At 39.6% G+C, this 27,767-nt stretch overlaps 1 protein-coding gene across 1 annotated transcript in view; it reads right to left on the bottom strand.

The window, feature by feature from the left end:
* dnah9 (dynein, axonemal, heavy chain 9) overlaps positions 1-27,767 on the bottom strand; it is a 145,762-nt gene that overhangs the window by 35,080 nt on the left and 82,915 nt on the right. The window contains 11 exon segments of the mRNA XM_055057536.1: positions 312-452; positions 4,053-4,217; positions 9,846-10,050; positions 10,421-10,543; positions 10,640-10,875; positions 12,176-12,364; positions 17,619-17,738; positions 19,327-19,521; positions 22,558-22,788; positions 23,339-23,518; positions 23,671-23,751. Coding sequence (XP_054913511.1) covers positions 312-452; positions 4,053-4,217; positions 9,846-10,050; positions 10,421-10,543; positions 10,640-10,875; positions 12,176-12,364; positions 17,619-17,738; positions 19,327-19,521; positions 22,558-22,788; positions 23,339-23,518; positions 23,671-23,751 — 1,866 coding nt within the window.

Genomic DNA, 27,767 nt, shown 5'->3' with positions numbered 1-27,767 from the left:
ATGTGTTTTCATTTGATTACGCTGGGAAATAAGTTGTGCAGAGGCAGCTACCTGAAGAGTCGGGAGTGATTGCAAACCATATCTCAGGCTGCCTTCTCTCAGGCTCGCTGGCTGACAATATGAGAGACATTACGCTCTACATAACCACATTAGGGAGCCACAAACACAATAAAAGCAGGCCAAAGAGCATAAAACATGATGAGCAAATGGAAGCAGGAGGAAGAGAGAAGAGAAGCGGGGAGTGTAAAGACGGGCCTCTCTGGGAGCCCTGGAGGTGGGTAGGAAGCATAGAGGGTCAATAGAGAGGCTACCTTGAGTGAGAACTGGTACATGGGGTGGATTTTATTGAGATCGTTCATTATGAAGTACAATAAGGAAGCCCGCGCCGCTGCTGGCCGGTAGTGCTCCCGAGCCTCATTGATTTTGGCCTCTGTCACCTTGGCTTCCTTCACCTGCAGTAAAGATATCACAGTTTAAACACAAAGAGACAGTGTGCCGAACAGAAGAAGTGCACCCACTGACTTGTGCAGAACGACAACAATTCAGTAGATCTGAACGGACTGGCTCACATCGCATGGAATACGCGTCTTATGTGGAGATTTTTCTCAGCCACTGAATGCGCAATTATGCTTAGAAATGAACATCTGCATAAGCAGTGATCATTCTCTCACAGGCACACTGAGAGCATCACAAGTTGCTTTTTTTCCCCTTTCTTCCTAGTGTGCTCTAAGTAAATGTCGGCAACATCAGTAAACATCGAGCAGAGATGAGAAACAAAGCTGACGTGATCCGATATTCTGACAACGAAAAGAGAAACTTGGGGCACTGACTGAAAAACAGAAAACCCAGTAGCAATGGCTATGCATACAGACAATTCAGCAGTTACTTTGAGGTACAATCTCTGGTGAAATAAACATTTCTGACTGGGTGGGTCCAAGTAATAAACTTCACAAAAAGTACATTTACCTAATACTTATTTAAATTATTACAAGACAAAAACGGTGGGCACAGGCTATTAGCCCAATACGGGCACAAACTTTCTGCAGCATAAATATTTTAGCCACTAGATGACAAACTGACCTACTGACCTAGGAGTGAGGGGTTTTAGCATTGTGTGTTATACAGAGTAAGTCCACACTAGAAAATTTCAGGCCTGCATTGAGTTGTTTGTGCCAACAAGTTACTGTTGGCCAATTAGGAGGAAAAAGGTAGAAGAATCTTACAGTGAAATGTGAGTCTGTTAACTTTTAGTGTGAGCCTTTAACATTTTACTAAGAGGTAATGATATAAAGTCGCTCTGAAACGACTACAAACCCTTTTTCGAAAGCCAGGTTTCTGGGATGTAAAAATAAAAGAGACCAAGATGAATCATTTAATAATTTTTCCATGTGTAATCTTAGATTTGCTCTGCACAATTCAAGTGCAAAACACGAGTGGAAAATAGTCAAGACGAAAAATAATAAAACTGCAGTGACCTTGATGCATAAACAGACCGACCATCAAAGGGTTTGTTTGCATTTCTTCAGGTGAAGTTCTGGAAAGTTATTTTTATAAATAGTTTTCAGCAGGAAGAATACATATCCCTGTGAGCTTGATGGAAAACAAAGAAATGTGTCGGAAGTAAAACTAGTTTGACCTATGTCTATTATAGCCAACTTCAGAGATTTAAAACGACTCAAACTCAAAATGCTCTCATTAGTGGGAAAGAATGCTACGTTAGCAGATTAAAAAGTCCAACATTTCCAGAGAAACTGTTAAGTTTGGTGCTCTTTTTCCTTTTGTTCCCCAAGTTCACATGTGAGTTTTACATTATCTGAGTCTGTGGGTTGATTAAAACCACCTGCTCAGCTGTGACTCATCAGTTTCTGTAGCTCTGGCAGAAGCGGAGTAAACTTTTGTATTTCAGTAATGTAACATTGGTTCCAGTCAGTGTTTCTTTTTTCCCCCATTATACCGGGAGGAAACCACAACTGTCTTGTAATTGCGAGCTAATTTAACTTTTTAGTCCCAGATCACAACTAGCTTTCCTTAAGACCAAGTCAATGCCTTGTCATTTCACTAAATTAAATGACCCTGACTCATCATTATATTTACACCTTTAGGAAGGTGTTCAGGAATGAGCAGAGTTTCTTTCCTACTACTATTAGTCACCCTAAGGATTATACTTTCCTTGCAAGAAGAAAGAAATTGGTTCCTTTTCCTAAGGATGCAACAGTGTAGTGACATCAATCTGCTCTGGACCTCCTGCAGGAATTCTTGCTGCTTGTTCTTGACATATTCTGAGCATAATGTTCTTCATGTGTGGTATCCTAAAGTTTTTGTGTGATTGGTTAGAACTTTGAAGTGGTATAATAATTTGTTTTTGCTTTTAACGTAGCACTGAGATGAACTAGATAGACAAAACTGGGTTTTTTGAGGAGTACAGACAAGAATTTAGATCCTTTACATTAATTTGGCTGTTTATAAAGTCATAGTGTGGAAATTGAAGGGATGTATTGTTATTATTTTTAAAGTGCTACTGAAGCTATGAGGCTAGAACACCACAGATGGTGTAAAACACAATCTTGCCGTTAGTCTGGCTCAGAGATGAGGAGAAGGATGGACAACATAAAATCTCAGCAGTTGGATGGGCTCTTCCGTCTTGCAAAGCATACACCATAATGGGTTTAGAAATGGCGGAAAACAGTCGCCGCTTCCTTTTATTAGCTTGTTAGAGTCACAGTGTCACTTTGTAAGGAGCAAAACAGCAAGAAGCAATATTTTTTCCCCCCAATTATGCTGTAAAATATTAGGAAAAACAGCTCTGGATAAAAGAGCAGTGATAATGAAGAGATGTAAAACAAACGGGGCTGTTTTAGTGTGAAGAGAGTCTGAAAAAGAGATTTTAGATCATCCCCATCAAAATTGATCATGTTCATGGTATCATTTGGCAGCTAATTTGACTGAAGGATTATGAACTTTATGACTGCTGTCTTCTTCGAAGGCAGAGTAATTTGGCTGTAAAGGTCAGCTCTTCCACTTACTGGTCCCTGAACACTGGTCTGATTATTGAATACTTGGCTCCTGTGTGTGCTTTCATACTGTGTCCACAGGTTCTTTTTTAGTTGTTTGTGGGTTTTGAAGATTGTTTTAATGTCTTGTCGTTATTTAGCAAACAATTAGATTTTTGGTTGGGGAGAATTTTATGAGTCTCTCATCATGGTTATGGTTAGTTTTCTTCAGATATGTTCACCTGATGTACTTTTTGAAAACGTGCAGCCAGACTACATTATTTTGCATTATTTTGGAACTGAACTTGGTAAAAATGACTATTCCTGTTGCATTACGGTGCAAAAGTAGGTACGAAATTTATTGCTTGCCAAGAAAGCTCCTAAGAGGCCGATAGCAATATAAAAAGAGCTGCGGCAATTTCCAACAAGTGCTGGTTGCCTTGCCCATGTTGTACAATCTTCTGTATTCTCCATAATGGAATTTCAAGTCAGAATTGCTTTGTTCCAAAGAAAAATAATGGTCTGATAAAAACAAACATGAATTTTTGCCCTACAGTTTTCAAATGTCTTGCATAAAAGCTATGCCACGTATTCAACAAAAACAAAAAACATCCACAAGCGAACATGGTGGTGGCAGGACAAAGCCTTGGATTACTTTTGAGGACTGGTCAAGATGAATAGAGTTATAAATACTTCCAGATTTTAGCCTAAAATGTCCATTTGTCAGCTGGAGAGCTAAGAACGAAGAGGGAGTTGATTTGTCACTGTGATTTTGCACAGTGAGTGCATGCATAGAGCCAAATGAACAAAATAAATCATTTATGAGACTAACGTTATAGTGTTGTAATTGCTGGCCACAAAAGCTTGAGTTCACCTAAGAGAGCTGTGGACAAGAAATGTCCCCCTAATCTGATGGACTTGTGGGTGTTTTGCTGGGTGGACTGGACACATAATGTCAAAAAAAGAAATAAAACATTCCTAACAAAGAGGGCTCAATGGGACTAAACATGCTACTGAACATCCATCAGCAACATATTTCATTCACATATAGATATATCAAACCTTCTGTTCGATCTCGGCAGCGGTGCGTTTGGTTGTCTCCAAATTTTCCACGAGCTCCGTGTCTCCAAGGAAGTTTCCGGAAGCTGAAGACAAACGGGAGAGCAAGTTGTCCTCCAGCGTCTTCAGGGTGATCTTAAAGCCATTCTGCTCCTTCGTCAAGTCGGACTAAGAAAGGAAGAAATACTTGGTGTAAAAAACTTTGACATGTTGGTAGGTTTCTCATTTGAATGTGAGGAGTTGTACAGATGCTGGGTCAATACAAGGACATTCATACCGAAGGGCGCCTCAAAGGCAGAAGTGGTCGATACACCCTGCATTGCCGTAAGGACACATGAAGGCAGAGCTCGGAGATGGATTAACTCACTTTCGTCTGGTTGCCCACCTCTAACTTCTGCCAGCCGACCTCAGCGTGGGGAAGTCATCGATTCAAGCAGGAGGGAAGGGAGCTTTGATGGAGAACTACCCAAACAACCACGCACCCACCCGCGTCGATAATGACTAATCTCTTGCAAAACACAATGTTTTTAATTATGGGCCATTATGGGTGCCGAGCAGGAGGTGGACATAGAATTTCACATCATATGGATTAACATACCATGCCATCCAAAAACAGCTTCGACTGACAGTCTTTTCTCTTTGTTCTAGCTTAAAAACACAATAGTGTCAGAGGAGGAACTTAAACTTTTTCTCAAAGAATTGTGTTTGAGTGGCGTTGTGAGAACAAAGTCGACAGGGCAAAGTATCTCATTGTTTCATCCTGCTTTGTCCTTCATTTCAGCATATAGAGGTTTCGTGTGTTTCTGCTTAATAATGGCTTTTCTGACGTTTCCCTTAAAACCTTCTTCTGCAACCTTTGAATTACAATTCTTTCATTATAAGGAGGGAGACTCTTTGGGGAGAGCTAGATTTTCATCAAATGGTTTGAATATATCTACATATAACAGTGAAGTCAAATGTACTTCTGAATGTCCAAAACTACATCGAAAATAAAAAGTAATACACAACTAAAGACGTCCCACTCTGATTCAGGACACCAGCTCAGGTTCCCAATCACAGCATTTTTAAGCGATTGCTACCAAAACGTCTCAGTGTTGCTCTGCTGTTTGTTTTTTTTGCATTTGATTGATTGAAACAACTAGATTAAACCAAAGGGAATCAACTAGTCCTACCAAGTCAGAATGAATATGCTAATGTTAGATTAGCACTGCACAAAGTTTATGTGGATGGATATATTGTGAAAAACGATGTTTTGTTGAGGACAGAAGCTGTCCTCAACACTAAAAGTGGGGCATGTATGACGCTGCTAGTGTATCCAAATCTAAAACCGTGACATCAAGAGACAGAGAGGCTAAATAATTAAGAGATTAGGGTTATGGCATAGTCTGTCCCGAGGTCTTAATTCCACAGAAAATCTGAGGAGGGAGGAGTTTAAGTTGTCAAGCGGCACTGGAGGAAGTTTATTTAATTGGGACCATAGTCGCTGCTAATCAGCGGCTACGGTCCTAATCAGGATGTACAGAAAGATCTCGATCAGAACTTCAGCCTTCTGAGCCGCCTCAAATGGTATAGTGTTCCTAAGATGTTTTGTCAGTGGGGTTATGTCTTATGTTTTGACGTGTCAGTGAACCTCGAAATGATTCAAAGGAGGAAAATCCTGTGGTCAAAATGTAGCCAAAAATAGTCAACTTAGCATCAACTCCATCTTCCACGGTTGGAAGAAGAGAAATACTGAGTATGAGCCAAATCTCGACATGTTCTTATCAAAGCACGTCAGTGGAAACAACATTTTCCCTGTTGGGGAGACACGTAGAGCCTGACTTATAACACACTGTTGGAGGATGACGGTTGTATTGTGGTGATTAGAGGGCGGGGCTAAGCTCTACGAAACCTTGAATGAGAAACATCTGCTTGTTCTTCAAGTACACTGAGAACTGGATTTGCACCCATTATTCATTTCTTTTAATTTTTTACAGTATTCACATTTCTTGGTTTTTCAATAATATCATTACAAGCGAGACGTTTCATTTCTTTTTAAATGAACAAACTTTAGAAAAATCACTAGAGAATATTACATCTTTTTCCTTCCCTGCAATTATATCACGCAAAAGGAGGAGTTGAATTAAGAGATCCATCTTTGCAACAATATTTCATTTTGCTTGCATGAAAGCAAATTCATTTAACTTTTTAAAAATGTATTGTGCCTCTGGGTTGTTAATATTACATGCTCTAAATCTGTCGTTAATAACCAGGTTGGAGTTGAAAGATGCTGTAAAAGCCTTGAGGTTTTTATTCTTCTTCTTCTTTTTCCAAACAGGATACATTGGTATTATTTTTGAATGCCAAGTATGTTTTTGCAAGAGTCAAAAATGATCACAATGGGCTTTTTTTTTTTTTAAATATGGTGGACGGAGTCAACTGTGACCTTCTACATGCTTGCACTCACTGCTCTTGAGGGGGAAAAGCTTCCGGCACTAAAACATTCCCAACTGGATGCAGTAATGAGTCAGTTTTTAACGATTAGCTTTCCTCTGGCACATTGTACTTGTAATTACCCCAGCTTGGGGAAAAACAAACAATTAACCAGTCAGCAGAACACCCTAATTGGTATTAAAATGAGATATTACATCTATCATTTCTTTTGGCAAATGATTACTGGGTGCCACGATGCGGTCGTGTTAAGGTAATTTAGGAAGCGGAGCATTACACTTCTCTCGTTAATGAAGGGGGTTTGTGAAAAAGCTAGTCTGGTGCAAAAACGCGACTCACTGTGACAAAAAAACAAAAGCTGAGGTAACCTTGGTGGGAAAAGGTTGCAGATACGACCCTCCCTCCAAACACCCGTCTTGTGCAGATCCAAAGAAAAAGGCATCTTGATATTTTAGCCTGCCGTACCTTATTTATCTCGATTAAAAACTAGTTCCTTCACCTAGCAATCATCTTATGCCTGAGCAGCAACACTAACCTCATTAAAGGTATTATAGCACAGAGATACTGGAGGAATATAAACAGGTACAGGCAATTTGCCCTCCTCTATCATTGCAATGATTGTTATCACTCTGGGTTGTTGACAGACAACAAAAAGCCATTCAGAGCTTCATTGTACGAGCCGTGTTCAGATATAAGGAGGCCTAGGAGTGCACAGAGAGCCCGACACCCCCTCAAAGTTTCAGTGTTAATTAAAATGATAAGCGAGTTCCAGATCTTGTTTTTTTTTTTTTTTTTCTGTATCATCTGATCTGAGAGAAATGCTAATTAAACAAGCGTCATTAAATCACATTTCACTCCACTGAATATTCTGCTGAGAGGACACAAGGCTGAAAATATCTCTGGCATTCTGCCATTTCTCCCCACTAACTCTTCGTCTCTCCCCTTCGTCAAGAACGAAGATTGGACCCTGGATGGTGACCCGGCAGCGACAGGTCTGGATGTAGAACCGTCCAGGAAGTCTAGATGAAAACTCCAGGAAAAAAAAAGCTGTCAATATGCAAAAGCAGACTTTCTTCCAGAGTAAATCTGTCCGGACCGCTAACGGGGTTCCTGTGATTTCTTCCACTCTAATCTCTACACGACGCCGCCGGCAGCCAGACGTGTTCCGAGTAAGGAGGGGATTTTTGACTTTCCATTCAACTAACAAGGGCCGCATTTTAGGGACACGGAAAGTGTGTCAATGTGTTGACTAATTGCTGTGATACAGTAGCGCCATTGGCCAATCCATTTTCAAACAACTCGCATGAAACGAGCAGATTGCGGATAAGAAGGCATGGAGGCATCGTTAGGCACTGGCGCTTTGATCAAGAGAGTTTTTCCTTAATTACCACCATTTACATTCACACAGTGGCACATGCTGTGTATATCATAACTATGTGGTGCTCATTACTTTTTTAAAGTTGCCCAGAAATATGGTCTATTGTACACAGTGTGCAGTTTGTCACACGCATTACATTATATTGAATAACATAATTACCCCCTTCACCGTCAACAGTTCCTTTTAAAAGTCACAATGAATCAAAGTTTGAGATGTTCTCTGAGACAGTCTTATCAGAACCAATGGATAAAAATCGATCCACCACTGAGTCGCCATGTTAGGATGTCAGACACTTGGAAAAAGTTGTGCAGTGCAGTTGGATGTTGCTACGTATTAAAGCTCCTGCCCGACCCTGGCAAACTGAAACACACGGTAATGAGAGAGACTTGTTCAAAAGTCCTGTAACATGTTTGAAGTAAGAACATCGCTTTTAATTTTCTCCTATTCCAAAAATCTACACTGGGATCAATGGTGAGGAATTGAGCATTCTGCTGCATCAGGATATGAATTTGTTTTCTTCTCTCTCTATTTGATCAACTGACTCTGGTAAAGATATTTCATTGCTATATGACTGCCACATTTTATGAGTTAAATGAACATTTTGGATTTGATCCCGGATTCCCCTTAAATATGTTACCAGAAGACTTACAGATCGTTTAATGCTCACAGTTAAAATTATCTGCATTTTCTTATTTTTGACACTAACACAGTAATTAAACTGCCTTTACTCTGTCAAAAAAAAAAACACTACCCTCTGTAAGACATAGTTGTCTTTCCTTGCAGTTCACATAGTTAAAACAGTTTCTAGTGTATCCGTACTACAACACAAATATTAGAAAGTTTCACTTGAACCCCATGTTTTATGTAGCTGTCAATAAGCTTCTGGAATAAATGTGCAGTGATAGATTAGCACTCTTTTTGGCTGAATTGACACTGAAAATAAAATCTTCATTTTCTTCTTTATATTCACACAGTGGCACCAATCTGGTTTCCAGGCACAGATGAGACTTTTAAGCGCAGGCCACACAAAGGTTGATGTAATTTCTTTCAAAGGAGCCTTCAATGATAATTCTGTTTTGCTTTATTCATCCCAAAAGTCAGTTTTACTTTCTGTTTTAGCATTGCTGTATTTTTGAAATACCCATTTGTGTTCTCCTACTTGTTAATTTGACATGAAAAAGGAGGAAGTAGTTGCTACAGCTTACATTATGTTCTAGATACACTAGTGGTAGTAAAAATTAAGCATATCTTGAGTGAATGTATTGCAGCAGCTCTAATATCAAATCTGTTGCTGCTTTATTTTTTTTTTGAATGCTTGCATGTACTTGTGTAACTAGCAAAAACTGAAATTCCTTTAAAATTGGATGCAATGCCTGGGGGAAAAAAATCAAAATATGCTTCTAATATAGGTACGCTTTGCACATTTCCAATTTTTGGATAACTCCATATTCATGTAAAAGCCATGTTAGCACACACAACCTTTTATACACATAATACAATGCATGCACTCCCACGCTAATACACACACACACGCGTATATATGCATCCGGCTGAGCATTTTCCCTAAGTAGGCACCCTACAGTAAGCCTCATAATTATCAGACATCCACCAGGCGTTAATCAAAGGCGCTAGCTGATTGTCTTTGAATCAAAGAGCCCAGACTTGCAGCCTCCTGTGATGTTTCGAGACAGACGTTTTCTCGCTGACACGTTGTGTTAAAGATGGATAATGACAAGCGGGAGTGCTAAGCCCATTTTGTGGAGGCCTCGCACTTCTCTGTCTGTTTCTTTTAATTATACCTGCTCAGAGGAAACGCTAGGCGTCAAACTCAACGCAAATCGTTGTTTATCCTCTGATGAAAGCCGATGAGTGGGTCACGTTCTCCTTTCAGGTCTGCTCAGATTCACGTTTACATCTCTTTTGACATTTATGAAAAACATCCTTGATGCCCAACAGATTCAGATATTATTCCTCCTGCCTCTTCTTACCTTCAGCTGCTCCAGGTCAGGTCTCTCCATGCTGACCACTGCTGCCAGCAGCTGGTCCTCCAGTCCGTCTCTGGTCACTGTAAAATTTATCAGGGTGCACTGCGCCTGCAGCTCCGGCTGGTAATGAGGGTTGGCCAGCTTGGTGTGCAGGATGAGTCGGAAACTGGGGCTGTACTCGCACTCCTTGTCTCCGACCTTTATATATCTGAAATGTTTATTTGTGGAGGGTTTCGGTGTGAGAGGCGGAATCAAAAGTCGCTGCATTTAAATGAACTGAAGAAACCAAACTCTTGTGTACTTCGGTCTTTATCAGACTCACACCGTTGATCAAAGTGTTCAACAATTTAGATGAAAATTCATAGATATTTAAGACTGTGATACTGCATTTGTAAGCAAGTAGAAAACATTTCTCAGCCCTCAGGTTAAAACGACCAGTTGAAAAGCTGAATTAGTTTCATTTTGAGAGACATCAAAGTAAACATCAACCTGGTTTTGACTCACAGTGAGCTGATCTCACCAATCATTTCTACTTAGTGACATATCAGTGAAGTCGGAAGTCTGTCTTTAAGTCCCACCTGCCCTTCTTGATGGTTTCTCTTCCCAGCAAAGGGCCGAGTACAGGATCCAACGTTTCTCCCAGATTTTCAATCAGAACCACATCACCAGCTGCCAGCGCTCTCTCCACTGCATCAAGATACCTTTCAGGGCAAAAAGGAGGACATTTCTGTGAGAATTCATTGAGCCGTATCAACTGCAAAAGCCCTGGCCAACCTCCCTCCCCACACATCTCTTACCCTCGTTGTTCAATGCGGATCACCCGCAGCCGATCACCGTATCTGTTTTTGATCCATTTGATGCCCTGCAGCTGGGGGTCCACCATGAGGGGCCAGCGCTGGCAGGAAGTTAAAATGGTAGCGTTCTCTGTGGACATCCCGTCAGCCGGCAGGCCCTCGTTCTGCCACGCAGCGATGTCGGCGTCATCAGTGAGCATGGTCAGAGGCACCAGGTCTGCAGTCACTGGGATGGGAACCTGATTACATAGAAAGAAGCAGCAATTTATCTGCAAGGTTTCTGCAGGTTTCATCAAGTCAAATTTAAGACTTTTTAATACCCTTTTTAATGAAGCCTTGAATGCAATTAAAGACCAAAAAGACTAAATATAGGGGATGGTTGGGGGATCCTCCTGTACCACCAAACTCTGGTCTGTTTGCGCTTTCAGCCTTAATCCTTAGAGTGGCACAGTCCTTTTTAAAAAAAAATAAAAAAATACACCTAGCATTTTATGATGCATTCTTCAACTTACTTTGATAAAAGTAGAATCCTATTAAATATCTCCAGTTACTGACAACATAGAAAATATCGGTAATTTTAAAAACTTATACCTATATGTGCATTTATTGGTCTTCAATTCCCGACATGGCGCAGAAAAATTCACAGAACTTAATGTCTCTGTAATAATATTTAATAAAAACATATTTTCAAGCAGGAAGGAATGGAACATCACACAGTGGATTGTATGTGGATTTTTCCACCGGGTGGAAAAATCAATGTCTGATTCTGCAATCAGATGATTACCTTCTACCGTATTGGGGTCAAAAACCTTTCTAACTAATCTACCTGCAGCTCTTTCTGTGGTCAGCATTTATAACATTATAACAAACCTTCTATGACTAAATCAAATATAATTTTTTTCAAATTTTACTGAATAGACATTTTCCACAGGGTGGAACATTAAGGTTTACTCATACATGTTTAACATATTTAAGATTTTTTAAAAAAAGTAAGGAGATTGTGAGAGTTGAAGCTTACCTCGTTTTCCACGGTTGAATTCACTTCCATTAAATGGATTTTATAAAATTTTTGTCTTTTTGAAGGCAAAAAGGAAACATTCTAACAGGCTGGAAAGTTAGTACTGGGACATGAATAATATGAAGAAAATATCAAATAAGAAAGTTTCAACAGATTCAATTGCATATTACAATAGTGTTTTGTACAGTCAATCAACTTATTGATGAAAAACAAAAAAAAATCTATATTTTATAGTTTAAACTTTTAGAGGAAGTCTATTACACTGCACTGCGGACACAATGAAATTGAGCATGTGTGTCACCAAAACGGTGTGTAAAATACAAAATAATATTTAAAATCCATTTAAATTATATTTGAATGATGGCAAACATCTAAATGTATAATCAAAATACATTATTGTAAATATTAGGTACATTTGAGAAAAAATGAACAAAAATGAACATGAAAACATGGAATGTTTTCAGTCAGAATCTGCTTTCAGATTCTGACTTTTTGCCGCAAAAAGTCAGAATCACCCGTACCTTCAGCTGACTGAGGTAAGGCCTCCAGCAGTTCTCCATCAGATGTCGCCTGTAGCGTTTGGTGAAGTACCCCAGGTAGGAGATGAAGGCAGTGATGAGGAGGACATCCCCACACAATGTCCTCTCCTGTCTTCTAAAGTTTTCTATCGCTTCTGCCCATCGGACATTTTCAGCCGCGAGACCTCCCACCTGGAATACAAGCAGAGAGCAGAAAACGCATTTCCATTTTACTCCCACTGCAACTTCTCCTTCCTCAGCATATCCCCCCTCAACTCCCAGAGAGATTTCGTCGAGTCAAACTTAAATTAATCTATGGATGCTGCTGCTGATGCAACCAGCCTACGATCACCCAACCACAACAATGATTTGCAACTTCCAAGTCCTGTTCTTATTAGATTTTCATCTCCTTTATAACATTTCGGCTCGTGTTCCAACACCTCCACTTTTTACCGCTGGAGTGATCCAATTTCCCTCCACTGATGAATACAGCTCACGCTAATATCTCATCTCTGCCAAACTCGAGAGGCCGGATGCTTTTACGCACTGGGAGCTCGGCACCCGTCGCGGAAACAATGTGCACTTGCAAGGTGCATTTGCATTGATATTCAGGACTGACTGGCAGATTAGCACAACCTCTACGGCTTTTTGTTGCTCCTGTCAGGCCTTTTGAAAGCCTTCTCTGAATAATTTAGATTATCGCGCTAACATTGTCAACACTCATCTTTTTGTTTAGCTGTCGTCAGCAGTGGATGCACACGTCGCTGGGTGATGGTGGGATTTAAGTAAACGCTGTGCCTGTGTGCAACGTACATCCCGTCGGCCACGAGAGAGAAAGTCCCGCCACCTGACAGCTTTAAAATATACCCGAGTGTAAACGCTCATAATTGCAAACTTATGCTCCGTATTCCTAATGCTAATCCAAGAAAGATATTTTGACTGCTTTTTTTAGTTAGAATCACTTATGTAGATATTGATGTATCTGGACAGCAGATAACTTAAATGTACACTATATCAAGAAAGTTAAACTGATAGCTGACATATTATGAATTAATCTGTCAAAAACTGTTATCTGAGAAAGCTTTAGTCGTAAAAGCCTTGTAAGTAAAATGCCATGTGGCTAAAGAATATGATTTTGAGTATATTAGCAATACATCAAGATCCATTTAATATCTAAAAGTGATCATTAAGCATTCATCTTCATTGATTAAAACTGTCTAGAGCCCATTAGTTTTGACAGGAGGCACCGGAGCTGCTGAGACAAACCAGAAAGCCTCGGCTAACATTTATAAAGCTAATTGTGTTCTGTAGCAAAGTACTCAGCTGTCACTGGTCTGAATGATTAGACCTGTGTTTCCAACTCCAATACCTGCCAAGTGTTCAGTGGAACAGATTCTAAAGCTAAAAGTCAGGAGGCAATTATAGCTCTCATTCATGGTGAGAAGATATGGGGTCACGACTGAACTGCAAAAAACACAAAATCTTCCCAAGTATTTTTGGTCCAGTTTCAGGAGCAAATATAAGACAAAACTAAGTTACAGGTAACTTTTCAGCAAGAAATAGGAGCTTGTCAAACCTCACTGCAAGGCAACGCTGCTAATAAATGTGCCTCCATGCAGCCCTCAGTCTAATCAAGTCACAGTATTCTACTTTAATTTTACATCTATATTAAAATTTAAAATGCTATCCTCATTGATCAACATTCATTCTAAATATTCGTCCTGATTCTGTCCTTTTCTCCACAGAGAGTTCAATAAATCAATCAATCAAATTTTATTTGTAAAGCACATTTCAGCAGGAAGGCATTTCAAAGTGATTTACATTATAACAAATACAAAAGGTCATGCAACATAGAATCAACAATCAAAACATGACATTAAGTCAAGTTCCATCATTAAATTTGTAATTGATTACGTTTTGACTACAACTCTAAACAATTGGGTTTTTAGTGGCGATTTAAAGGAAGTCGGACATTAGTCCTCTAATTCTGGAGATGTTCTTCAGGTGATAGAAGGCCAACTTTGTAACTGTCTTTATGTGGCTCTGAAGGTTTAGGACAGAGCCCATATCTACTCCCAGGTTTCGGGGCTGATCGCTAGTTTTTAGTTGTAATAACTGAAGCTGTGTGGTGGCTTTAGATCTATGACTCTAGATCGTTCCTCTTAGGTCCAAAAATAACTTTGGTTTTGTTTCTTTTCAGCTGGAGAAAGTTTTGGCACATCTAAGCCTTTATTCAGTGACTGGATGGGTTCAGAGTCACCTGGTGACATCGTAATGTAGAGCATTGTGTCATCCGCATAGTTGTGGTAGCTAATATTATTTCCTGTTATAACCTGAGCTAGTGGGAGCATATAAATATTGAATAACATGGGTCCTAGGATTGACCCATCTTATTCTGACCCAGCTCTCCAGTCGATTCAGTAATATGTCATGGTCGACTGCGTCAAAAGCTGCACTGGGGTCCAACAGAACCAACACTGTGGTTCTCCCACAGTCCGTACTTATTTGTATATCATTTAATACTTTTACGAGGGCAGTCTCCGTACTGTGGGGAGCACAAAAACCAGATTGGAAGGAGTCAAAGCGGTTGTTTATCATGAGGAAGCTATTTAGGTTTTTTCAATAACTTGGCTGATGAATGGGAGGTTGTAATCGACCTGTAATTCTGCAGTAGTAATTTGTCCAGGTTGTTCTTTTTTATCAGTGGTTTGATAACTGCTGTTTTCAAAGGCTGGGGGAAAACGCCTGATGAGAGCAATGAGTTCACCATTTGGATCAGATCAGTAGCAATAACAGGCAGGACTTTCTTAAAGAAATGTGTGGGAAGGACATCCAGACAGCAGGAGCTTGAACTTAATTGACTTATAATTTCTTCTAGGGTTTTATAATTAAGTAGTTGAAATTTTTCCTGTATTTGTTTTGTTTGGGTACAGCAATGGTTCTGGCTTTAGAGTTGATGTGCAGATTAATCGTCTGATTTTTTAAAAGTTTTTTCTGAAAAGAAGCTGGAAAACTGGTTGCAGGTGGCATTAGATTGAAATTCAAGTGGTAACATCATCATTTGTGAGCCTGTCAACTTTTGCAAATAAAGCTCGACCATTGTTAATGTTTTTGTTTACAATTTCTGCAAAGAAAGCCTCCCTTGCACGTTTTAGTGTTGAGTGATAACCAGGTCCAGTGTGTGTCCTCAAGTGTGTGTTGCTTGTTTGACATGTTGTGTATATATTAAAGAATGAAAGCTGAGATCACAGACAATTATTAAACAATCATAATCAATGAATATGAGCGATAGAAGCTCATTTAAGTCAGTAAAGAAATTTTCCACCTATGTTGGAGTTTGAATAAAGTCAGTGTCAAAGTTCGTTTGTGGCCTTTAACCTCAATTCCAAGTTTTATAGATGACAAACGCCCTTGACTCCTGAGGTTGAACCTCCCTCAGCCATGCTTCTAATCAAGAGACTCAGGCAAATGAATCTCATGGATCTGCTGTATATTGTATTCTATATTTCTATTTAAAAAAAACAACAAATAAACAAAAATAGAGTGTATGTGGCAAGATTACAGTCATAGAACGCTGGATTAATGTACCAGTTCCTCATTTTAAACTAAGCAAAGACAGTAAGCAGGATTTCAGTCAACAAGTGAGGGACTTAGCAGCTGGATGAGTCACTATCTCACATCTCTGTTCTAATGCTAGGTTGTTTTAAAACAAAAAGACTGCATGGAACGCTGCATGAAGCTGCTACATGCTACATAGACAGAATGAGGTCCATTTGCATGTTAATAAAAGTCACAGGGACTTTAATTGGAGTTAGAAAAAGAGTGTTGAGTAAAGCTCGAAAAAACTTTAATTGGAAATGTTCAATATTCTCATTTCAGAAAGTAAAACTTCCACATTATATAGATTCATGAGATAAATAGTGAAATATTATAAGTTTAATGATTATGGATTACAATTAATAAATATGAAAAATTATATGTCTAGAAACATTTGATTATTACCTAAGAAACACCAAGGTCACTGAATCAGCTTAGTGAACATTTTCCTTTTTCTAACTACGCTACAACGTTTTTATCACTTTTCATCATCAGTAAGCCACAGTGATTACATTTACAAGAAATAAAACAAATCATGACAACAGAAACTCCAATGTGATCAAAACTAGAACAAAGCATTTCATTCTTTTCCCTGTCTAATAATAAACATTTTCATAAAAACCATATGACCTTGCAGGAAGAACAGTAACGCTGTGCAAGGCCTTAAAAAGTTTTCAGAACCACTGAAACATTTTATCACATAAGAACCACAAGTTTTGGTGTATTTTACTGAGACACGTATTTCTACTAAACACCTATCCTGAGAAGCCCTCAGGGATGTTTAAAACAAAATACTGAATGAATAACAAGCGGGTCAGGGGTAAAGATGTGAGGAAGCTTAAAAGTGGGTTAGGTTATAAAACAATATTTCAAGCTTTGAACAACTGTAAATCCACAAAGATGCGGCCATTTGCTTAAACCTACAGAGAAGCAAGAGGTATGGAGTCATTATGCAGGAGGAGTTTGAGATTTACAGATCAGGTGAAAGACTAAAACATTTACTCCATAAATATAATCTTTATGGAACAGCGCTAAAAGAAAGCCACTGCCAAAAAACACAAAAATGTAAGAGAATCCTCTGGTCAGGTGAGAGAGGGAGGCTGATTGTTTCTGGTCTTTATACAAAACATCATGTGTAGGGGGGAAATGTCACCATGCCCAAATCATCCTTTGGGGAAACACGGTGTTAATATCTGGCTGTGAGAATACTTTTCTTCAACGAGTGGGAGGAAAGCCAGGGAGAGAGGACAGGAGTATGGATGGAGCTAAATACAGGAAAACCCAAGACGGAAGAGAGTTGAAATCTGAAAAATACTCGAAAGAGGCGTAGAGCAAAACAATGGCTCCAAGTCCAGATCTACGTCCAATTGAAAGCCCATGACAAGACTTGAAATATGTGTTCACACATTTCATCCATCCACAGTGGGAGCTTTTTTTTTTTTGACAAATGAAAAAAATAGAAGAGGGAAAGAAAGGCGGTATATATTTCAGTCTCTAGATATGTGAAGATGGATATTCTGAGAAATATCCCAGAAGAAAATCAGAAAGGTTGGTGGTACAGATAAGAACTAAAGGGATGCATTCAAATGTACGACGCCTTCAGATTTTATTTGTAAAAGAAAAATATCTGTATAGATAGTGTTTTTTCCGTTTAATGCTACTTTGTTGGTCTATAAATTACAATCCCTTTAAAATACATCAAGGTTTGTGGTTGTAATGAAGTGAAATAGTTCAAGGTGAGTGAATACCTTTACCATATGCAATGTTTGTGAATCAAACAGAAAACAGTGTTTTCGGTGTGTTAGTGGTTAGCCTGTGCTCTACGTTATCCTGCAGCTGTCCTCCTCACCAGGCGGTTGGCCAGTGAAATGGTGCGAGCCGTTGATTCTGCTTCCTGTTGGCACTTCACTTTGTCCGCAGTGGCTTTCTCAAACTTAGCCGTGAGCTTGGCTAGGTTCTCATTAAGGTGCTTAAAAAAAAGCAAAAAAAAAACACACACACACATACACAGAATAAGAGAGAGAAGAAAATATATTAGGGACTTATTAATTTGTTTATGTAGTCAAGTAAAACATAAGGGTTTATAAAAGCAGCTTTGGATGGGAGGGAGGAAACAAATTGGATAAAACTTTCCTCTTTTCCTCTTTAGTTGGATTTATTGGCATATGGAAGCAATTATAACAAGGACAAACAGGATTAATCGGCAGAGAAGCACACAGGTTCAGTAGATTAGCTAGAGGGTTGCTAATTCCCCTTGGCTCTGAAAGCCATTCTCTGCTCAGGCGATCTGACTGAAGGCTGAAAAATGACAGCGAGAAGTCATGCTGGATCTTATTAACAGCCGACGCGCCACACTCTGCAGGTTTTGATGTAAGCGGCCGCATCTGCCGCAGTCGCAGGCCTCGCTTTCTGCTGAGACTCTCCGGACCTCCGATGAGCTGAATGTCAAATACCACTGAGCAACAATTATTTACAGCTGCCTTTTCTACGGCAAGCGGGGATGGATTTGGTTTTAGATTAATGAACAGCAAAAGTCTTTTAAAGCACTTACACCAGCTTTGTATTGATGGAAAGCTGGCGGTGTATAATTACTGGAAGAGCTTGTGTGTCAACTGTCACTCAAAGGCTGATAAAATAATTCATATCCTGACTTTCTGCCGCCGCTCACACAGCCTGTGGTTGTTTCCATTTTATCTGTGCGCCATCAGATTCTTAATATGCTGCGTATCTTCGGGGTTTGATGGAGTTGTTGATCCGAGCTGATGTCTCGCAAATCAAGCGGCGTTGTCTACCTTTCTTGAGTCATTATTCAACTCTCAGTCAGCCCAAAACTAAAGTTGAGAGATTTTTTTTTAACAACTGTCACTGGATATTGACTCAGAGGACTGATGATTCGGAAAACACAAATAAAAGAATACCTTCAAGGATCGTAGCAACGATTTGCAACATTAATACCAAAACTTTCTTAAAGAAAAAAAAGAGAGCGAGATCTGTTGAAGTCAGTGTTCTGAAACAGACTTTTGACTTTTTCAGACTCAAATGATCAGAGCTTATTTCTCACTTTTTAAATTCTAAAGATCCCAAACATTTATGGTAGATATTTCTATACAAGCCAGACTTTATAAATAGAACCAGCAAGAATCAGAGACTTGATAAAAATGGAAGAAGGACACAAGAATGAAAAAGAAAAACATAAAGAAGGAAAGGACAAAAATTAAGTCACAAGGGAAGATATAGGAAGGGACTGAAGTCATCAGGAATAGTTGAAGAAAAGGAAAAATGTAAGGACATAGGAAAGGTCACAGGGTCAGAAGTAAGGATATATGAAAGGAAATTGAAGGAAAGAGAAGAGAAAGTTTAATAATTAAATGAAGGAAGAAAAGACAATGAAAGAGAAGGAGGACAAACTTAAGACACAGAGGACAGAAGGAACTGAAAAAATGGGGTAGGGAAAAAAATGTTTCTCTAAACTTAATTTTCTTTTTCTATGCTAGAAATTCAATCGATGTACCGTCGTAAAAACGAATTTTATTATTCCCGACATTCGTCCAACTTACGTTGATCTTCCTCTTGATGGCCGTCAGCTTCTCCTGCGCAGCAGCCAGTTCAGCGTTGGCCTTGCGTAGAGCTTGACGTTTGGGCTCCACCTCACAGTAAACCTCGTAGAACTTGACGATGTTTAGAACCCAGGAACACAAACCAGCAGCTGCGTAAGACTTGGAGGCCACCAGGTCCGGCTGAAACTCTGGATTCTAGAGGGAACCAAAACGGATGAAGAACGGTTTGAAACGATGCTCGACCTTAGTCAGGTTTATCACTCAAATCACTCAATTGGGAATCGGTAAACATGTCAGTTGTTACATTTCCATGGTAAGAATCATTTGCAGGAACCAAAGTAGGTTTCTGGGGAAAATACTCAGAAAATACTCTACTCCTGTTGTTCCCTGTAGAGCAGGGGCCGCTGTCCTGCAGTTTTTAGATGTGCCACAGGTACAAAACACTGGAATGAAGTGGCTTAATTACCTCCTCCTTGTGTAGACATGTTCTCCAGAGCCTGGATGACCTAAATACTCTATTCAGGTGTGATGCAACAGAGGCATATCTAAAAGGTGCAGGGCAGCGTTACTTGAAAATGGTCTCGCAGAAACAATGTTGCTCTTCACTGTTGCTTAAAGTCTGGAGTGACTTTATATGGGGTTATAAAGTGACACTGAGATACAATCATCAATTAAAGATGTTCTGCTAAAAAATAAAATATATTTTTATTTTCATGCCTGGGATTTCTTTTCTCTATTTTGCACGGGATGGTGTGGTTCATTTCACATCCATGATGTTTCTTGGATTTTAAACCATAACCACGAACAAGATATTTTTTTCTACAATTGGGATAATGTTTCTTTCATACTTCAGTCTGGGACTTGATGCCTTCAGGCCAATATCTAAAAGGCCTGAGGCAGCAAGTGGGGATTGGAACCAACCCACTGTGATTACACCTCTGAGCCACCAAGATAGGTAGCGACTCGTGTTAAAGTAAAGCCGCTTTAGGCCAAGTAGTATGATGTAGGGTTGACAGAAGGCTAATGAGACAATCGGTCGCAGGACTTGAAGCTAAAACACAACTCAGCACTTTGCCTGGTGTCATTTGATAGTTTGTTAATTCTCACCTTTGATCGACTTTGATGAAGTATATTAATACGAAACACCATTGGATTTCTGCCAGATGCCTCTGGTGTTGCGGGGTTATAAATGCAAAAATAATAGTGGTATATTCTTTAATGCATAAAACCCCCCCACCTCAAACAGAACAGGAGATATGCGATATGCATTTTTATGCAAAGTGCTTGATGTTTACCCAGCTGAACATTCGGTGCTGTTCAGCAAAGGTGTCTTAATCTGTGTAGAATGTGGCGGGATCCATCGGTGATGTATAAACAAGCAGAAGCAGCTTAAAGAGGGGATTTATTTGTATCTATTACATGCAACAGTTTAGTCAAATATCCTTCTGGTGAGGACATGAGGAGGAATGCCTTGTCCATGGACACTTAGCCATTTGGATTAGAAGGGAACCCAACATTACAACTTTTGACATGCATACGAACCCCTGGCTGCGAAATGAATTAATGAAAAGTCATTTGTAATTTCATACAGATGTTTATGAATTAAAAAGAGAAAAATTTATTTGTGGGATCTCAGTTTTCTCTTGAGCTTTAGAAGTCTACTCATGAAATTTGTTTACAGTCCAATAACTTGCTCCCCCTGCTGCGCTGTAAAGGTCATTTTTGTAATTTGTTAACTGCAAAACGAACGCATCTCTAACACACCCAAAAAGGTGAACATATCTCTGGGATCCGTTCATAAATTTATGATGAGCACAAGACTCAGATCAAAGCTGGGTGGTCAGATCACCATTAAAATATTTTTGCCTTTTAAAGATGATAGAAAAGCAAAATAAGGATTACTGGAATTAGATAACTGGAAAAAGCAAAATGCCAAGACAAAGTGTAACAACTAAAAACGCATAATATATATCATGTATCCTTTCCTATTCTCATAACATTGAACATTTAAGTTAGGTAATAAACTTTGAATATGCAAAAAATTGCACCTCTAACATTTTATCTTGTCAACTCCTTGTCTTGTGTTTTACTTAGTGAATATTTTGGTCTGTTTTTCATTATTGCAACATTGATAAAAATGACAAAAAGTCATACAATTACACTGTGGCCAAATACAAACAACGTGAGGCTGGGGTTGTCTGGCGATGTCTATTTGTGGCACAACAAATTCATGCTCGGAATATTTTTAAGCTTAATGTGAAGAGCAAAAAGAAAACATGTGAGAAACCCGGAATGCTGCAACTAATCTATTCATGTGAATGAATGGCGGCAGGGCAGATATGTGACGAGGTAAAAAGTGACATTTAAATGCTACAAGACCTGACTTGGTAAGAATTCAGCTGGGACTTTGGAGGAAGACTGACTGGGGTGCTCATTAAGACTTTATTCGCCACATTTTTGCTGCAGTCAGATTAATTGAAAGGACGTCCCAACGGGGCTTCAGATGTCAAGCAAATACGGCGTATGAAATATTCAATAATCCTACAGATATCTGCCAGTGAAATTTGCTTGCAAGGTTAACATTAGCAGAAGGTAGTCACAATGGAAGCTTAAGTCACAATAAATTGAGAAAAAATTATTACACTATGTTAAAAATTCAGCTCGACTGATATTTTTTTAGATAAGAAAACAAAACCTAAAGAAGAATAATTAAACTGATTGAACAGAAGATATTAACATCATGCCCTCTAATATCTGCTCTGACTCTTTTTGGTTTAAATAGCATTAGCAAGGCATTTCTTGTAGCCGTATGTTTCCAACATCGGATTGAAGAACATTTGCCCCACTCCTCACTTTCAGCCTCGAGGTATTTTAGCGTGTTTTTTGCATTTAAAGTCCAGTTATAGAAAGTCCAAAGTTTTTCACATGGCTATGTTTTCGTAACATCGCTACAAAGATGAACACTCGTATAAAAGCGTTCTGAAGAAACAGAAGTGTGTGTTATCTGCTGCACTGCCATGCCTCGTGTCTGCTTCATTGAACCTCATAATCAGGGCAGCTGTTAAATTTGCAACACTTAATTTACTCCTTGATTTTCTCTGGCTGTCATTTTAATGCTTGACAGCCATAATGTGCCTCTGTCATTATAATCACGGCCTGCTAAAATTAGGATTTATTAGCAGAAGTTGGAGCGCAGTGCTTGGCGACCCACCAGCCACTAGGAGGGCTCACCTGCAGGTAAGGCCGGATGGCTTTCAGGCAAGCCTCTGGGATGTTTTCTTTGTTGAAGTTTATCAGAGAGTCCAGGAAGTAGTCCACCTTGGCCATCATCACCTTGGCTGCCTTCCAGCTGCGATCCTTCGGGACTTTGCCTGCGGGTGCCATCAGAACCATGACCGCCGCCGTGACGTTGGTCACCGCCGCCACGGGAGAACCAAACGACTTCAGCTCGGTCAGGTTGTTCTGAAGAGGAAAACGAGGAGGGAATTGTAACCGTTAAAGAAGAGGGAGAGAGTGATTTAATTGAGTTTGAGAAACTGTGCAATCTCTCTGGTCTTCTGAGCAGGGGGAAAAGAAAGCGGGGGTGAAAAAAGGAGCGGATTAGAATGAAGGAAGAAGAACCTGTGCTGACTGAGACAACAACAGAGAATTCTAATTAAAGAATCTGGAGAGAGCTCTGAGCAGTGATTGAACTGTCTGTTCTGCTTGTTTGAACAGAGAGCACCTTTTAAACACAGAGGGTGTTTTGGAAAATCCCTCAGCCAGCTCTTAAACCTGCATGGGATGCAAGGATAAAGTGAAATGTCGACGAAACATAAAGACAACATTATTGTAGTAAAGGCCCGTCTAAACCCTGTGATTTAATAATCTTTTCTCACAAGTCAAGTCCACAGAAAAGATCAAAGAACAACAACTTTTTTTTCTTTTTTTCAACGAAACAAAAAATTCAGATACAGGTAAGGAGTGATGGGACAAATCAAATATAGCAGAGAGTGACAGCAGAGGAACTGACTTTGTTGAGGGTGTTGAGGGCATCCTGAGCTGCTTGCAGAGCCGGCTCAGCCTTGGCCAAGTCCTCCTCACAGTCTCTCTGCTTGCCCCTTACCACTACAGCAATGGCCGCCACCTTTTGTTCTTCCTCATCAGCCACAGTCTTCTCCTTTGTGACCTTCTCTGTTTCTATCCCAACCTCCTGCGGGCAGCACAAAGGGCTTCGTCAGTAAATTAACCAGATTTGGTATACATAGTCTGCAGTGAAACAGCACTGTACCTAGGTGTCCTACTGACTAGCAAAGTAAGAAATCACCACTGAATGATTACAAATGGCATTCAATTCGCTCTTACTTGAATCAGCTTGTCAGCATCTTCATTCTTCTGCTTGAGTTCCACTTCCTGGGCAGCCAGCTTGGCCTTGAGATCATCCACCTATCAGAGGAGGAGACTCAGGAGTTCAGCTCTGAGAAACAAGACTAAGGGCTCCAGGTGTAGGTACGGTTCGACTGAATTGACTTTTTATTTTTGCTAAGTGCTTGTCCATATGTAGTCTTGACATAATATTAGTGATAATTTTTCCTTTTGGGCATTGCTCAAAGAGAAGATAAGGTCTCTGGCTGTTTAGGCTGAAACGTAGAAAATTGAGGCATTGGGCACAAAAGATTTAAACGTCATGGCGCATTGGAAACAGCCTTTGCCATAAGCTTTAGCGACACAAATCCTGGTTGGTTTTGATCACTTTTTTCTTTTGATAAATCACTGTTTGAAAACTGCCTTTTATATTTAATCTGCAGCACTGTGAGCAAAATCTGAGTCGAGAGCAGGGCTTGTAGATGCAGAAAGAAAAAAAAAAACATATAGTGTATTTATGCATCAAGTACAGAGATGGGGGGGGGAATAAAACAACAAGCATGCTATTGTCTTTGTTAAAAAGGCACAGTGAATTCATTGTCAGGTAAAATATCCACACTAGTGTAGCCTGATCCTAAATATAAGGGTTGTAATCCACACAATGTAGCAATAAATTATCTATTTTTGTTATCATCTTGTAATTCATTGTAGCAAATGAGTGTTATCTCATTTAAAGTCTCACATGCTTTAGAGGGACTGATCGTTTATTGTTGGTGATTGTATCATCTCTCGGCCGTGTGGAGAACACAACTGCTGACAAAGCTCAGCAACCATTTAACTGAAATCTAAACATCTCCTTAGTCGTTCAAAGCCATGGATACGGTTCTGTGACTGGGAAAGCCTAACAAATAAGCCCCACAGAGTGCCCTAAACCTTTTGATGATAAGATGTTGTGCCGTGCTGGATTGTGCCATGTGACCTTTAATCCATTATGTAGAGAAAATCTTTTCCTGTCCAAGCAGATAAAGCCACAGAAAAGATGAATGGCATGGATTTCTGGGGAGGGAGAGTGAAAAAAATAAAAATAAAATAAATAAATAAAAGCTTTAGGATGAAGAGCTGCTATCAGTGCACATATACACACACTCACTAACAGAGACCAAGGACGGTCATAAAGAGAAATTAAAGCTGTTACAAATTCCCTATAACTCCCAAACAAATGGGGCTCGGCATCGCTGTCCGACTCCATCAAAACCATTGCACGGGGGAAATAAAAACAAACTGTTTTTCCAGCTTGTCTTTCAGCTAATTAACCAACTGGAAATAAGGCCGGGGGGAAGACAGCCGTTTCGGCTCGCTACAGTTCCATGCAAAAAGAATTGGTTGAATATGAGACCATCACCAAGTGAGCCATCAACATGATGAATAGGCAGTGGGGGAGAAAGGAAGGAGGTGGATAGGAGAAACAGGGACACACTAATTGGTGGAGGACATGGGTGATGTTCAGTACATCTGAGCCGTTTGTCTGTTTATATGCTGCAGATGGAAATCCAAGCCGAGGAAAACAAAACCAAACAAAAAAATGTCTTTCTGCTCCTGACTGTTTTTATGAGACAACCCACACTCAGGCCCTGTTGCTGTAAATGTAAATTGGAACAACTGTTTCTTAGGGCAAGATATTTGATACCACGGCAACAGACTGTACAAATTCATCCATGCGTGAGATAGCTTATGGGCAGAGTTGGAGATTTCACCGAGTGTTTCGCATTGTATCTATAGCTTCATTCATGAAACAAAGAAACATCTGCCTGCTTCTTGTTTCTGACCCATTAGGGTAAAGCTTTAGCAACTGCAACTCTTTGTTTGAGGCCCTACACATCCCTCTATTGAGAAAAATAATATCATTAGAAAAGATATTACTTCCTTTGTTTTCACAACAGAAACCACAATATCACACAAAAGTCTGCAGGGGAGCTTATGAAGCTCACGGAAATTATATTGCCATAATAAGAGTCAGAATAGTTGGATAAAATCTATATATGGGCATATTAAAAATCAAAAAATGTTGGAAAAAGTCTGCTTTCCCACATATATGAACCCGAGTGACATCCAATTCCTAATCTATAGAGTTTAACAGGTTGTTTGCCCAACACCCCATTAAGGTAAAACAGCCTCTACTCAACAAAGCCTTTTAAGAAGCCTTTGTTCTCTGTTCTGTCAGGTAAAAGTCAGGTTTCTGTCCAGGCAAATCAAGTTCTGAAAGTCCAACCTCACTTCTTTCATGTCTTTATAGACTTTGGTTTGTTCACTGGTAGATAGTCATGATGGAACAAAATGTTTCAGAAAATGGGGATCATTAAATTGAAATGTTTTGCTGGGCTGAAGTAGTAAGAGTTCTTCTCACATAAATTAACATAAATGTTGAACAGCCACAAACCACAGCTACCCGCCCTAACTTTGCATTTAGAAAGATTTAATTAAACTGCTTTCAGTGACCAATATTCAATTTGTACCAAACAAATACAGCACTGTTTGAACACATGCAGAAGGTTTGGTGGCCTTTGAGGTCTTTACATTGGTGTGTATGTGACCTCTGACCCAGGTAAATTTGCCATGGGACACCCTATCAAGCAATGATATGATGGAGTGTGATGTGAACAAAGTATCATAAAGGCAACATCACTCAGGTAGACTTGGTTTTGGACTGTGCTCAACTGGTATGAAGGTGTCAGAAATGTACCAAAGATATATCCTACATACCATTCAAAACCATGAATGATTCATGTTTTCTTGTTGGTTAAACCAAACTGACCCTTGGTTGAAATGAGTATTTGTTTTATTATTTCGCACCAGTCTACCCAGTCTCCTCTAACGTCCACATCGACAAGTCATTTCTGTTCCCAAAACAGCCCAAAGTACATATATTCTAAAGCCCATTTGTCTGTGATCAACAACCATGTCACGTAAAAGTCACAAATTTCCCTTTCTTCACTATTCCGATGCTCCTTTGAACTTCATCAAGGCTTTTTTTTTTTTTTGTCATCTTGCCTAGGAACCCAAAAGCAATAGGAAGCTGCTACTGGATTGATGAATTCACTGTTTGTGTTAGCAAGCAACTCAACAGGCATATTTAATAAAGTGGCTGGTGAGTGTATATGAATGCAAGCAGTTTTGTAAATGTAGCCATATTAATTAATAACACAGGTAGTTAGGAAGGTGGAACAAAAAAAGTTTCCTGATGTGGCGTACAATAGAGCATTACTTTACCTTTCAACATTTAACACCATTTCATAGGCCATGCAGATTAACATAAGGTGGTTGATATTAGAGTGTGTGAAATGATGAGCTCTTAATCTCAACATGACAATCTGAAGTTTGGAGTCCTTGCAAAGGGTTAACAATACTGGTAATACCTTTTCTTCCTCATTAAATTTCTTGCAACTCATTTTGATGACTTATAACACTCCATTTTTTTTATAGCTGTTTGTTTAAGACTACCAAATCCAAACATAAATCAAAATTAAAGCAGCTGAGGGCAGGACAGAATCTGCACAAAGAGGAGGAAAAAATAAATAAACTGTTTTCCTAAGGGAGCTTATGACTCAAGCAGCTACAGGATCGTTCACAGTCCCCTACACACACACACATATATAGAGGGCTTGCTTTAACCCTCTTGGTCTTTGTTTACCATGACCAAGGCAGCCCCTGGTGATCAACAGATCCTCTTGTGCAGAATGTTAAATAACAATACTTCAAATAGGCCAACAGATAGGCACTAACAGATACAGGCTGCTTTAATGGTGGCCTGCTGCTGTAAAGGGTGTGCTCTCTAATTAAAATAGCTCCCCAGATAGTATAATAACCCCTATATATAATGTATATGTGGTGGCTGAGTTCTACAGTAAATGGGAGATGGGGGAAACAGAAAACAGGACATTGTGGTTTTCAGCACCGACGTCACTTATGCGCAATGGTTGTTTATGCATGTGTGATTTTGTGCGGGTGGGAATGTGTGGGCCTGTTTATGCAAAGCAGCAGAGATACATGTTATGCCAAAGTGAAACTGTGTTTGTGTAGTTGGTTCTGCATTAACTCAC

Source organism: Poeciliopsis prolifica, unplaced genomic scaffold (assembly GCF_027474105.1).
Source record: "Poeciliopsis prolifica strain line A6 unplaced genomic scaffold, Auburn_PproV2 SCAFFOLD048, whole genome shotgun sequence".
NCBI classification, from domain to species: domain Eukaryota; kingdom Metazoa; phylum Chordata; class Actinopteri; order Cyprinodontiformes; family Poeciliidae; genus Poeciliopsis; species Poeciliopsis prolifica.
This window is presented reverse-complemented; position numbering and strand designations above follow the sequence as displayed.